The 15,511-nt window shown below is 40.5% G+C and overlaps 2 protein-coding genes across 2 annotated transcripts; one reads left to right on the plus strand and one right to left on the minus strand.

Moving 5' to 3' along the window:
- Positions 1-8,165: 8,165 nt before the first annotated feature.
- Positions 8,166-10,585, minus strand: PADG_05820 (aminopeptidase P; the record flags this gene model as incomplete). The annotated part of the gene is made up of 10 exons (XM_010762925.1): positions 8,166-8,407; positions 8,465-8,509; positions 8,566-8,650; positions 8,702-9,548; positions 9,612-9,657; positions 9,713-9,934; positions 9,998-10,059; positions 10,128-10,293; positions 10,389-10,448; positions 10,510-10,585. 10 exons carry the CDS (start codon positions 10,583-10,585, stop codon positions 8,166-8,168), a joined length of 1,851 nt encoding a protein of 616 aa, XP_010761227.1.
- A 1,192-nt stretch (positions 10,586-11,777) lies between these two features.
- Positions 11,778-15,177, plus strand: PADG_05821 (uncharacterized protein; the record flags this gene model as incomplete). Its single annotated transcript, XM_010762926.1, has 5 exons — positions 11,778-11,837; positions 11,908-12,089; positions 12,148-12,480; positions 12,555-12,711; positions 12,769-15,177. 5 exons carry the CDS (start codon positions 11,778-11,780, stop codon positions 15,175-15,177), a joined length of 3,141 nt encoding a protein of 1,046 aa, XP_010761228.1.
- Positions 15,178-15,511: the final 334 nt, after the last annotated feature.

Here is a 15,511-nt window from a genome sequence, read left to right on the forward strand (position 1 = left end):
ACCAGGTTGTGGAGATGGGGGGAGGGTTGTTTCAGGATTTACTGAGGTGTTGGGTTTGGGTTGGAGAGGGAGGGACCATGGTGATCGCTGAGGTCCGCGACTTGATCCTTGTATTTTATTCAGAATCGATGGTAGGCAGTTCGGCTGGGAAATTGGTTGTTTGTTCTGGTCGTGGTTTTAATTTCTTAGAAGGGAAGGGTGTGGAGATACACAATCCGCAGTGGAAGTAAGCGCGAAGTTCCTCATTTAAATATTCTCCCCAAATAAGGCGACTCTGGTGACTACGAAGAGATGTTTAATTTAGTGACATTTAATCTCCGTGGTGCAAGAGCAATTTACAAGTGGAAAATTAATGAAAAAAATAACTACATTGTAATCGTGCCGCTGCGCAACCCACACCTCATGTGGGTGTGCCACACCAAAATGATAAAAACACTGAAATGATAAAAATCTTGCAATTTCATCATCTTTGTGGCGTTCCGCCCCTATTCTTCCGCCCCTCCCTATATTAGTATCCGCTCTCTATTTGCCCCTCTCTAATCCACTCAGGGGCCCCAATCTTTCCTATATTTCCTATCCTATGCGATCACTCCTACCATATAGAGTGATTATAGTGTGTATATATAGCAGGGCATCCGCCCATCTTATTAGAAGAGAATCAGACATGATTTATCCTACCTATTCATTTGCTTGTACACATCAAATTGGTAGCATGTCCATGTCTCTCTAAAAGGTCCAAGATTCACTGAATCAATCAAGGTCCAAGATACACATCAAATTGGTCCAAGATCTGCTAAATCAGTCACTCTAAATCATAATCACTAGTCACTCTGATTCATAATTGCTAGTCCAATCACTAAAAAAGAGTTAGCAGTGGTACCATCCTCTGAGTTAGGCCTCAATCACCTCCAAATAACTGCCTTAACCACCTCATAAAACATCAAAGGTAAATACTCTCATCATTCAAATGCTCTTGTCATTCTGATGGCTTCTGAATTCTCAACAAGACCAGAGGGTGCTGGGTTAGCCAGCAAGGAGCAAAACACTGATGAAGACACCCATCACAGCAGTTCCCATCAATACATATAGACATCTACAGAAAAGTACATGATAGCAATCACAGAAGTATGGAGAAACAAAAGCAGTTAATATATAGAATTACAACTGTTGATCACCCTCTACAATCACCTCAAGATGGAGAGAGTGCTATTCACTGTCTCTGTGAGATAATACAATAAGGTGAGTGCAATAATACAGGAAACCCCAGTAGCAGAATAAATAACTGATTTGAGAAGATTGACAACAGCAACTTCTTGAGTATAAGAGAGCAAGATACTGAACTGAGAATAGACTTCTTACATTCTGTCAGCACAACTGACAGACTGAGCTGACTGCTCAATCATGACAGCAGCATTAATCAGAAGCAGAAGCTGGCAGATCTGACTGACAAACTGATCAGCAAACTGAGTCAATCATCTGACTGTGATAGCTGTGTCAGTCAGAAATGAGAGTCAGCAGAACTGATCTAATGACTTCACTCAAGCTCACACTCATCAAGTCTGCATTTGCCTCAGTAGCAGAGCGCTTTACTTGCAGAGACTTACACTATACTAACAGATGCTTTAAGAAGACCAGCAATTATATCACAAATTAAGTGAAATTTAACATTGTAGACTTATTATTGAATCTGAAGAATAACTTCTCAGAATCTGATGATGAGGCAGAAAACTAAATGAGAAGATGAGTATCAAAAGACTCATCTCATTAGCAGAAGCTATAGCAGCTTCTCTCTCAGAACATCTTATTTTTAATACAAAGACATATACATTAGTCAATAGCATTTCAGAAAATGATCAGAAGGTTATTAACAGTCTACATTATCTATTATATATATTTTTATCCATTCAGACAATCATTCAGCAGAAAGAGTTGTTCATGTGTATGAACATTAGTGCTGAAATCTTTCTCATTGATATGAAAATAGTGAAGCTATTTTTCTCACAGCACTCATCTATTTCTATACCAGATAATCACAGTATTAAAATCAGAGATGTTGACACAGAATCAGACACCTTTAATATATATATTAATTTGAATATCATTGTACAAAATCAAAAGAGTTCTCTCTTTTTTATGAAGGATGAACTTCACTTAGTAAAGCATCTAGATTGTAATATGATATTAGTCAATAATATTCTAGCATCTGCTAGTGTGAAAATCACCATGTAAAATTGAGTAGTGATATTTTTCAATTAATATTCTGTACAAGCAAAAGCCTTCTGAGAGGTTATTTAGATGAAAGAATAAGAATGTCTGCTAGAGAAATAGAGAAAATCAGTCAAGTCAGATAATGATTTATGATCTGCATCACTTAATCAGTCATGATCAATCTAAGTGAAGGAATTCTACTTTCTATGTCTTATGCCAGGCCGTCTATGGATGTACTTTGAATAATGAAGCTGAGATTGAGAACTGACAAAAGATCAGCCACATTCACTGAATTACTGTGAGTTATAATTGACTCAGAAGTGACAGTGCTCTCATTCACTAATTTAGAAGTCATGCTCATCATCATGTAATCTCATCAAGTAGTGGGATATACCTCTTTAATAGAGGAAAGAAATCTCACTCACTGGTCTGAAACTGTTCACCTAGCTGCAACAGATGATAAAGGTGAAAACCTGCTAATAGTCTCTGAGACAGTGGCAGAGAAGTCTGTAGAGATGAATATATTCTCTCATTTGAATCTAATGAAATGATCTGTAATTCAATTAATAATCAACTGTCACTATCATCTGTTTTGACCTATGTTGAGATAGTTCACAGACAGCATAAAGATGCTATTGCACTTTATGAATAAAATTAACTTTTTGAGACTTAAGCAATATACCTATCTATTATCAAGATGAGATTGAGAGGCAATGAATTGAATTCTGAATCCACTTTTGAATAATTATAGAATTAAGTAAGTTCTTCTTGAGAACAAGAATTCTATCACATCATTAGCATTTATTGTGTGAAATAAGAGCAAGTCAAAAGTAGTCATCAATCTGAGAAAGATCAATATGAGGCTGATTCTGAATGCATATTTACTGTTAACTCAGAGAAATATTCTGCAGTTACTAAGTGGTTCTACTCTTTTCTTCTTAATGAATATACAGCAAGGCTTTTTCCAGCAGCTGATTGAGAAGAGTGATCAATTTAAGATAATCTTTATCACTTCTTATCATAAGTTGAAGTGATTCACAGTCATCATCATGAAATTGATGATCTTATCCAGGTTCTTCTAACAACAGATAAAGGAAATTCTGATGCAATATCTCTGGTAATTCATACTTGAGTATATGAATGATATAATAATATACTTGCAAGAACTGGATGAATACCTCAAACACCTGAGCAGTATATTTGCTGTGTTGAAGAAGTCAGAAGTAATAATGTTGCTAAGAAAATGCTACTTCATCTATTCATCAGTAGCTCTGCTGAGGCATTATGTTGAGCAGCTGAGCATATTCACATAGAAGAAAAAGATAGAGACAATTAAGAACCTTACATTCTCTAATTCTTTGAGTGAATTAGAGAGTGTTGTTGACCTCTTTAATTACTATCATAATTTTGCCAATTTCTTTGCTGATAAGATAGAAGTATTGAAAACTTTCAAAACTCATCTTCTAAGAAATAGTCCTCATAGTGGAAGTCAAAGAACTTCATATACTGCAAAAATAAAGATGATCAGATTCAAAGATTCAATTGAGTATAAAAAATTAATAGCAGATGCACAGCTAGCATTTGAGATAGTCAAACAGACATTAGTAGACATCTCAATATAAGTCTATTATGACTTCAAATGACTCTTCATTCTATATATAGATTTCAGCAAGCAAAGAGGCATTGAAGTCACTCTACATTAGATGAGCACAGATGATATTGAAAGACTCATTCTATTTCTTTTCTGTTAATTAAATACAGTGGAAAAACAATACTAAGTGACAGAACTAAAATGTCTTGAGTTTATTTGAGCACTACAGAAGCTGTCTCAATATTTAGATGATGATTTCATCATGGTCACTAATCATGTTGCACTTATATTTGCTTTGTAGTCACTGACAATGAGTCATTGAAGCAATTAACTGATGAATTGAGTGTTAGTTCTGAGCTCATACTTGCTATGAATGACAATCTGCTACTGCAAGAGTGCCTCACACATTAATGTTGATGCTCTATTCTGACTGCACAACTTGACTGACAATTTGAAGAATATTACTTTAAATAAACAGAAGAAGATTTGTCAGACTATCATCAATCAGACAGAGAGACATTCAAATGTAAAGCTGACAGATGCACCTCTGACAGATATGTGTATGATGTCTACTAGTTAGATGATGCTCATTGATGAGATTAAGAAGCAATTGTATAGAAAGCTTTCTCAGAATTCAACATTAAAGGAAATTTTCTGCAAGATGAGTTAGAAGAATTAATATCATGCATTCACAGTTCAAGATGAGCTTCTATATTTTGACATTGCTTGCCTCTACATTCTCAAATTACTCATATAGAACATCATTCAGATTTGTCATAATACAGTAGATTACTCAGATCTGCATAAAGCAGAGAAGATTATTCATCAGTCATTTTTTCTACCACACATCTGAAGAAGAATTCTAGATCACATATTGCAATGCCTCAACTGCCAAGTGATCAAACCATTGAATCACACTTATTAAAAAAGAATGCATCTAATCCCATCACTCAAAGAATCATTTAAGATGCTTTCTATTAACTTTATCACTGACATATTTATCAGTGATAGCTATGATACTATTCTGACTATAACTGATAAGTTCTTCAAGATAATTATTTTGATTGCCAGAAGGGAGAAGTAGAACATGTCTTGATGAGTGAAAAGCTTCTACAGCAAGATGATATGCCATTGGTAGCCACTGCTGGTAATTATATCTGACTGAGATTCAAAGTTCACCTTTTACTTCTGAAAATACCTGCTCAGATTGATGAGTATTAAAAGCTGAATGACAATCATCTACAATTCACAGTCAAATGGCCAGAGTGAGTACAGCAATCTAACTGTTGAGGGCATGCTGTAAACACTTCTAGTAAGTAGATATGAGACAGATTGAAATATTCTGCTTCTGCAGATAGAATAAACTCTTAACTCAGTTATAGCTCATTCTACCTCAGTCTTGCTATTCTAGCTTATGACAGAGATCAAATCACAGTGAGTGTCAATTGCTGATGAGGAGGAAGGTGGTACAGTGACAGAGTTCATATCAGAGTGTGAGACTTTGCAAAAAGAAGTCCTTGAGCAATATGCACTTGTCCAGGTGAGAATGATAGAAGTCTTCAACTGCACCCACCAGCTGCCTAATCTCTATGTAGGGAACTGAGCATTTCTTAACCTTGGTCAGAAAGCCCAGAAAGATTATATCTTGAAGAGATCATCAAAATTATCATGCCTATGTATAGGTCTGTTCTATGTTCTTGAGAAAATATCTAATGTTGCTCTCTGACTGGAGCTACTGTTTGATTGGTGGATATACCTCATAATCTCCATGATCTACCTGGAAAAGACAAATCTAACAGGAGCAGACACTTATCACTCACTGTCTGAACCAGTAATAGTTGATGGTCAGCCACAATTCAAAGTTGAACAGATTATAAGAAAGTGAATTGACAATAGGAAAACCTACCTCCAGGTCAAATGGAAGGGATATGACAATCCCACCTGAGAACCCTTGGGCGACCTCTTGCAGGACTGCCCTGAGCTTGTCAAGGCCTTTATGACAAAAAACCGTATAGGTTAAAATGAATAAAGCATATCACCCCCCCCTAGTTCTACCCACCTCTTTATTTGACATTGCTTTATGTGAGCGCCTGAACCCCTTCTTTTGAACAGGGGAACTGTGGCATTCCGCCCTTATTCTTCCACCCCTTTCTATATTAGTATCTACTCTCTATTTGCCCCTCTCTAATCCACTCAGAGGCCTTAATCTTTTTTATATTTCCTATTCTATGCAATTGCTCCTATCATATAGAGTGATTATAGTGTGTATATACAGCAGAGCATCCGCTTATCTTATTAAAAGAGAATCAGATATGATTTATCTTATCTATTTGATTACTTATACACATCAATCTTCATCATCTTCATCAATTAATAACTCACCACAATGTCAAATAAGGATAAAAATATTGAAGACTGTATTCAAAAAGCTGTTACTTACCATCAAAAAACTCAAATTCTAAAATACTGCCTCTGTCACAAGAATTTGAGATTTCTTATCAACATCTTAGAGTGCATATCAATGGAAGAAATCTGAATACTGCAAAGATTCCAGTTAACAAGAGATTAAATAAGGGTCAGAAGAATTGCAATTAAATAATGAATCAAGCTGCTTGATGAAAAGAATTATCCTCCCACAGCTGAATACATTGAAGATTTCACAAATTCAATGCTCAGATGTTAGCATATAGATTCTACTACCTCTCCTTCAAAAGTTAGCAAGATGTGAACTTATAGGTTTATTGAATGCCTATCTGAGTATAAGAGAGTGAAATAGAAGTCAATGAATTCAAAGAGAGTGACAGTTGAAAATATTGAATATATCAATACATGATTTGAATGTCTCTGAATTTTATTTAAGCAATATCAATTTCACGCCTATGATACATATAACTTCAATGAGATTGAATTTCAAGAAGGACAAAGATATGGAGAATGAGTTATAACTGCTTTTAAAGAAGCTAATTCTATTATTTCTTTATTCTTTTCAAGAGGTTTGATTATAGTCATTAAATGTGCATCTATAAATAATTATATCATTCTGTCATTGATAATCTTGACCTTCAAAACATGCTTGAAGAATTGATATACACAGACAGATTTACTCAGTAATTATAGAATGACTATATCAGATACTAAATTTATAAATAATGAGATTGAATTTAAATAGCTTAAATATTTCAATACTACTACAGAAAAGAGATAGAAAAGAAGTCATCAATTGCTTTTAATGAATAATCATGAATCTTATATCACTGAGGGGTTCATATAATATATAAATCTTCATAAAATAATTTTATATAAATTTTCATCACATGCTACTCATTTGCTACAATTTCTGAATAATCTATCATTTCAGTAATATAAGCATTATCATTCAAAAGCAGTCAACTATGCTGCACATCATGATTTTGTTAAGTATGAAAAATGACAGTTTCTACAAGATCTCTCAGCTATGCAAAAGCAGATCTTTAAATCTGATACAATAGCTACAGAATGAGCTTAACATGGCATATATTCATGAAATTCTGACTGAGTTCTTAACACTCTTAAGCAGTGAATCTCATCACCTCCTTCACTGCAGATTTATGAAGATGAGAATAATTCAGATCACATATCTATCTCTTTCTCTCAGCTATCCTTATCAAAGATAATTCAAAAGCTAAAATATCATATTAATATTGCAGAAAACACCATACAAAGTATTAGAGATACTTTTGATTTGAAATCACTCATCTTAACATGTTGTTTGAACAAGATATTCAAAGCAAGTCTAATCAATGTGGAATTTAATGAGCAATAGATCACTGAATTAGAGAACTTTCTCAATATCAGTAAATATCACAGAGTTAAAACAATCTATCATCAGGTTCAAGTTGAGGAAGTCCTTACTATTAAAGATGCCAATAGAAAAATCAAGCAGTGTAAGAATAATGAAGCTGAAAAAGAGCAGAATAAGAAGCAATAAAGACTTGGAGTTGGTTCCATGAAAATTAGCAATAACCCACTCATACCATTGACAGAAGAGGAATTAAATTGATTTAAAGATGGCACACATACTGAGAATGATGTAGATAATCTTTTTATTATAGATTAGCTATTGGTTGTTGATATAAAGTGCAATAATGAGGATGTGATTCAAGATTTTTATCATTTTGGTGTTTTTATCATTTTGGTGTGGCGCACCCACATGAGGTGTGGGTTGCGCAGCGGCACGATTACTGGGTATGGTGCCTCTAGTTGCAGAAATGATAAACTAACACCAGAGTGAAGGAATTATTTATAAAGATATCAATACCAAACAGTCCTCTGGTATCCATCCACAGTATGTCAGATTTATACAGTAGCTCACGGACACAAAATTTACTCAGATAGGTTGAGTTTCCCTCTTCAACCAGTTTCTTGTCAGCTCGTCCTCCGCAAAGTAGCCGCTAGTTTTCTCCCAAACTTCACTGTGGTATTCGTTAATCCATTTTTTCTCCGCATCGTTTAGAAGGCTTGGATCGGTAAGTTTCCGGCATAGTGGTGTCATAGTAACATGCTCAAAGCCTAACCAGGGCCTCTCTCCGAAGCTGAACGTTGTTTTCACTTCTCGGGCCATTATAATGTCTAAGATAGGGTGTTAGTAAGGGAATTTTATATTTGCAGCGGCTGGCGAAAACGTACTTTCGATGCGGATACCAAATTTTCCATCCTCGTAGTAGCCAGGTTCTAGCGAATCTGTCAGCGGATTCCACAATAAAATTCTAAAGGTGTTGCAAACATACCATCTGATATCACGTTGCCTACAGAAAGAGGGGTTTCGGAATACTGAACTCGCGTTCCTATTCCAATTGGACCCTCGTGGACATTCTTGTAATCCGTTAGCTCTTGAGAAACCTAGAAGAAAGAAATAAAGCATACCAAATACGACCCTACGCCATGTCCAGTACCATGGAGATAGTCCAGGCCTTCTTTCCAGAGAAATTGCCTCGCAAGAGTATCCAAAGAGAACCCAGTTGTTCCCTTGGGGAATATGGCAGTGTCTATGGCAATCATGCCCTTGAGAACAAGCGTATACGCTTTCCTTTCCTTCTCCGTTGGCTCGCCAAAGTGCAGCGTACGCGTTGTGTCGGTGGTGCCATCCAGATACTGTGCACCTGAGTCACATAGATATACAGCCTCGGGGTCAATAATAGAGCAGTTGTTTCTTTCTGCTTTGTAATGAACCACCGCAGCATTTGGGCCACTAGATGATATGGTATCAAACGAAAGTCCGACAAAATTCTTTTGTTTTGATCGAATTTCCTCGAGCTTGTCGGAGGCTTCTACCTCGTTAAGAACCGTCTTCTTGTTAACCAATTCATTTTCAAGCCAGGCGAAGTATTTGGTAAGCGCAGCCCCGTCGCGTATATGGCAAGCTCTCATGCCTTCAAGCTCAGTATCATTTTTTATGGCCTTGGCATCGGAGATGGGACTTCGAACCTCCTCAACCTTATTTGCACCGCCTAGAGCAAGGCTAAGGGACCACGATGCTTTTGTTGAAATGAAGAATTTCCTTGGTGGGTCTGATGCACCACCATTAACTTCCGCTTGAGCAGATTGACCTAAAGCCTTTGCGTCTTCGAAAATGGAGGTGTATGGCTTCAGCGATACTTTATCACCTAGGTGTTTCTTCACATCGGCAGATAGCTTCTCCTCGTCGATGTACAGGTCAGCAGTTGATGGTGTGATGATGGCGTATGAGAAGAACACTGGATTGTATGGGATACTGTAAATGAAGAGGGTCAGTGGGAGGAATCAAAGGAACTAAAAGCCGTTCAGGTAGTCATACTCATTTCCTCGAAGGTTAAATAGCCATGCGACTTCGTCAAGCATCGCTATATTTTCAGGTCAGCATATCTACTGGTATTCCAGAGCACGTCAGACACATACAGACAACAAATCCTGCGCTTTTCTTCTTCTCGAGTTCCTTCCGTAAGTCGGTAATTTTCTCTTCGAATGACTTCCCTGCAAATTCGACAGGATGGACGGTCACTTTTTCGCTTGGGCGGCAGGGGCGGTCTTTTCCCCAAACAAGGTCGACAAGGTTCTCCTGGACGCCTAACAAGGAGCCACCGCTCCTTTTAATTGTTTCGGAAAGGCTTCGTGCGTCGGCTGGAACGCGTCAATCACACTTCTTGACTGGGAAATATTTGTAGAGGCTGAGAAATCACTCACAGGCTGTGATGAGTGATGGGTCGACCCCAACAACTTTACCGCCCTCTAATTGTTCCGCGGTCCTATGAAAGAATTTCTCAATATACTAGTCCCGTGTTACCTGTTATTTGTCGCATTTCCTGGATCATACCATTCTTGCCAGGTAGGCATGCTCTCAATACCTCTCTTCAAGAGCAACCAGTTGTTATCCAGCTGTTTTGATGCCTGATTGAAATATCGTCCGTCCGTGGACAGAGCAGCTTTGGTCATCGACACAATGGCGCATCCAGCAGAACCAGAGAACCCGGAAATGAATTCTGTACATTAATAGGAATCATGAGCGGAGGTCTTTGAAAAGGTGAAAAATGGGACGGCAGTATTGTCTAGATAACAAGAAAAGAAATATTCTGACCGCGACGGCCATCGCAAGGGGCGATGTATTCTGACTGGTGGCTATCCTCAGAGGGCACAACTAAAATATACCTAAATATCAGAAAGCGGCCTCTTGCAACGGCTAATCTATGAATCCATACGGTAGACGTCGACATTCCTCTCTTTCATCAACTCCCTCAAACGGGCCAGGCGCTGCGACGTATCGACAGTTTCCATATCTGCAGACCGACGTTCTGCTGAACAGGAAAATGACCTAGATGCGGGTTTGATAAAGAGGTTCAACGATTGTAAAGGCCGTGCGAAAGGGTTAGATGTAAAACGGCACGAATGACGGAAAAGTAGCATTTATCATAGTCCCTGATAAGGTTGATATGGAATTTTGCGAGGTGCAGATAGAATGTCGGAGGGAAAGATAATTAATTAATTCACTATCCAAGATCAGGCCGACCCGGTGGTTTATGCGTGAGCAACTAGTTAACTAGCTGCAAGCTCTGGAACGACTTAGTTAACTGGCGAAAGGGCTTCAGAGTGTATCATTGGTGTTGATTCGGGGTATTTTAAACAGTAGATGACCAGTCAATTGGCAGCCAGCAAACAGCATTTGGCATAGCAGAGAAAATAACAACCAAAAGCAAACGTATATTTCTCTGTTGCGAAGACGTTGAGATTCGTTTGACGTCGTCGTCGTTGAAATCGAGAAGGAGAGAGTCACGGGATGCGCCTGACTAAGCGAGCCTTCCCCTGTAGTTAACTAGTTAGTCACCAAGCCCCAAACATTCGGGGCCGAGTCCAGTCAACCCAACCTTTGTTTGTTTGTGTGTACAGGTATACGAAAGGAAAACCCCATCCTGTGTATAAGACTGACTCTATCATATATGCATGGAATCGCCTGGAACTCAGCTATATGGGATAAAAGTTGCTTGTATTGGAAAAAATACATTAAGAAAGAGACTCACTCGCCTCTCCCGCATGTGGCAAATATCCAATCTCCCAAGTGTCCAATCTAAAAACCATCTGCCAATTTTTCACTTGGGAGAATATGTCTCAGGGCTGATTCCACTGATGAGCACAGGAGTTAGGCAATATAAATTTTGTGCTTTTTTTTGGCACTGCCTATGACAAGTTTATCCCTTTTGTCTGTGATCAAGCAACAGTTTTTACTCTGCTGCTGACGCCGTCCCGTCTTGGTCATCCCATGGCAACTGATGCATAAATTTGCTTGACCCTAGCTGCGTATATCAATCTGACGAATTCTCACTTTACAGCTGTCCAACTTCCATCTCCTTTCCATCTCGTTTTCCTGACCGATTTGGGTGATATATGGGCAGGAGTTCACACCACGTGACCTGAAGTTTCCCTTAGCCATCGGCACAGAGTGGCGTATCCCCATATATCGAGGAAAGGGATGATGATAGGAAATCCCCCGGCTCCAGAGGAGGTCCAGGGGCCCCTTGACGAAGCCCGACAAGTACGTTGTATTATTTTTTGTTTGTGTTTCAATCATACGAATAGCCCTATCTAACATTTCATTTGGTCAGCTTGTCGACGCCCTCAATGCTCCTGGGAATGCGGGACTTGCTAAGTCCATCCAGGAGAGATTGCAGGTGCTGCAGAAGTCAGAGGCAGGGTGGGGCATTGCAGATGGCCTGCTAGCTAGTGATGACACCAATGCGAGATTCTTTGGTGCGCTCACCCTGACCATTAAAATCCACCAAGACTGGTAGGTGTATCCTACCCCGAGGCCGTCCTTCTGGCATCTCAGGCTGACCCTATTGCAGGGTAAATCTTGGAGAAGCGAAAGCCAAAGACCTCCTGGTGCATCTGATTAACATCTTTATACTGTTAATCACGAGGGATGAAGCCTCCATCATCATGAGAAAATTTATGACCACCTTGACAACTTTCTTCTTCAAGCCCAGTGCACCCTGGACACACTGTGTGAGACAGATCGCCATGTCTGTGGCTAGTGGAAAATACCTTCTAGAAGACCAATGTGACCAGGAAAGTTTCGACAAGCTTGCTCTGCCCTCGTTCAGTTGTGAACGAATGCTTACACTGCTATCGTTTTCCACAACCTTGGCAGAGGAATCGTTGCGGTACACTTTAAATGAGTGAGTGCGCAGCAGTATTTTATTTCCTTGCCATCAGTGAACCGAACCCAACATAATGCTGATAATTTAAGTAGAGATCTCCGAGATCGTCTAGGGGCCAATCTCAGAGATGCATTTTACCTTGTTGAGTTCGTTCTACAGCAGACATCCAATCTTACCGCAGGCGTCAATCAGGTTCCTCTCTCAGAACAGCTAAATCAATTAGCTATTGAAGCGATGAAGTCTTTAAACGTAAGTTCCCACACTCCAACGAGCGTTTCATACTCACTACTAAAGACCGTCCTACAGGCATGGCTCATTGCAGTTAGGGGAGACCGCCTTTCCCTTGATGGTCTTTTAGCGGCAGTTGAAGTCTCTTTGAATTATTCTGTTCAGTTCTTAACAGTGCCTGAACTTTCAGAGATGTCAATGGAACTTCTGGCCGAGATTCTTAATAGTCATGCAAAGTTATTGACCAGTGAGCACATGGCAGCGATTTTGCAATTCCTCTCAGGAAATTTCGGTGAAAAATATTCGTTGGCTCTGTTGAAGGGCGATTACGAGGAGGAAAATATGCGATTCTTGGACTTATTGCTCCGATACGCCACGGCGCAGCAAATACATCTCCTAACCGGCGAACTAAATGAAGAGGACCGAAGAATCCTGTTTTTGCTTCATACTCTTTTCCGCGGACCAGGGTTTGTAGAAGTTGACGACAAAGCAAGCACATTGCTTCTGGAGTATTGGACAGAGGCCGTGGATGATATTAGCGATTACGTCATGCAGGGCGAAGCAGAAGTTGAGCCAGGGCGTATAACGGGAGAGTTTGCTCAAGTCATCGCTGACTGCTATGATAAACTCCGATATCCCAGTCCATCAGTGCTAACTGAGTGGGACGATGATGACGTGAGGAATTTCAATGGATTTAGGCGCGACTTTGCCGACTTCTTACTCTCTACCTATCCACTTCTGGGATTTGGGCTTATTGAAAAGCTCGTTGAACGAGCAACCGAGTCGATAAACACCCAAGTATGGGACAGTTTTGAAGTTGCGATATTTTGCCTTGCCTTCATGGCTGACTCGGTTGCGGAGAGCGTAAAAGTGGACAAGCTGCTCTTCAATATTTTCCGTTCAGAAATATTCGATGGCATTTGCTTCAATCGGATTTCAATACCGATGAAGCCCCGCCAGACTCTATGCGACATGACTGCAAGGTATACAGTATACTTTGAACGAAACCATTACCTTCTCCCACGCATTCTCAACTTTTTATTTAATTCCCTAGATGCGCAATCATGCGATCAAGCTGCCTCCAAATCAATTTCCTTTCTATGCCAGAACTGTCGCCAAGCGCTCCCGATGTATGTTGATGATTTCATCAATAAATTTGATCAGCTTCGTTCCAGTTCTGCAGTTAATGTCACTACCCTTGAGCGGGTATCGGAAGGCATTGCAGCAGTTGTACAAGCTGCCACTTCAGATACAGCTAAGGCGACATATTTGATCAAACTTTTGATGCCCCTCCATCAGCTAGCAGAACAAGCTCGACAAGAAGTACAATATAATCAGTATGATGATGCTCTTGAAAAGGGTATCAAGGCGATGCGTTGCACTGCAAGTATAGGGAAGGGGTTCCGGGCTCCTCCTGATGATGCTGTTATTGACCTTGATTCGGAGCCGCCTTCCCCTGATGCGAAGAATTTCTGGACTGACAATGAACTCGGGCAAACACCACAAGCATACATCATTCAGATCCTTGACATACTAATAGGCACATTCCCGATGGACGGTGACGTAATTGAAGCTGCTTGCGACGTCCTCAAGGCCGGATACACAGAGTCTACTCCCGGCCCATATGTACTGCCACCTCAAGTTACTATCCGCTTCATTAAAACCGCCAGTATTACCTCTCCTCGCTTCCCTACTATCATGGCAACCGCCTCAGCATTCTTAGCATCTCACTCCGCGAACCCCTCCGCAGTCCAAAGCGAAGCCACAGAACTAATAATTCACGTCTACGAGCTGATGAACTTCATGAACGCCCAGCCCACCCAGTACGACCCGGAAGTCGCGCATAGCTGCACCGACTTCCTCAACTTAATGCTACCAAAGCACAAAGCGGCGCTCTTCAACCTAATCCACCCACCAACACCGCAACACAGCCCCGTCATCCCCACTATCCTCACCTTTACCATGGCAGTGCTCAAAGGACCAGACCCACTCCCACTCCGCTCCGCCTCAGCCTTCTGGTCCACCCTCTTCTCCCTCCCAGATCTACCACCTGAACTCCGGCCAGGTCCCGGTAGCTCCACTGTTAAGCACCCAGCCGCCGCAACCGCGGTCATACCCAATGACACGATTCCCCCAACAGCCCACTTTTTCGACACCTGCCTCTGCTCCCTCGGCAAAATCCTCATGTACCAGGTATCCGGGCACTGTGCGCGCTCGGATCTCGACCACCTGTCTGAGGTTATCAAGAAATTCGTATTCCACTGCCAGGGCGCGGCGCGGGTGCATTTTAGGAATGCTCTGGAGGAGTTAGGGGTTAATATTGCTACACCCGGGGGTAGCGGGGGGATAGGACGGATACCTGAGAAGGCGGAGCGGGAGAGGTTCTTGTCGTCGATAATCTTGCAGAGGGGTTCGAAGGGGACGAATCGTGTTGTGAGGGATTACTGGATTGCGTGTAGGGGGAAGGGGTTTGAGTATGCGAGTTAGGATAGGTGGTGGCAGGTAGGAATTGGAGGGTGGTTGGGATGTGGGATGGGAAGGTGAAGGTGAGGGGGAAGGGAAAGGCAGATATAGATTCGTGCCACCTTTGCATATTGTGGATTTGGCATGTCTGCGCGTTTGCATTTGATGCGCTTATGTTTCGTGGGGGTGATTGTATCATTAGTTGAGGCATGGCCTTTTGTCACTGTCTTTTAGTTATCTTTTCGTGCCTTTGATATGTCGAAAAGGACTTTGAATTGAGAAATACAAAACCACACGAACTTGAAATGTATTGGGAAGGGGAAATAAGGAGAGGGGTAGGAGGCTAATGTCCATTTCC

Source organism: Paracoccidioides brasiliensis, assembly GCF_000150735.1.
Source record: "Paracoccidioides brasiliensis Pb18 unplaced genomic scaffold supercont2.7, whole genome shotgun sequence".
NCBI lineage: Eukaryota > Fungi > Ascomycota > Eurotiomycetes > Onygenales > Ajellomycetaceae > Paracoccidioides > Paracoccidioides brasiliensis.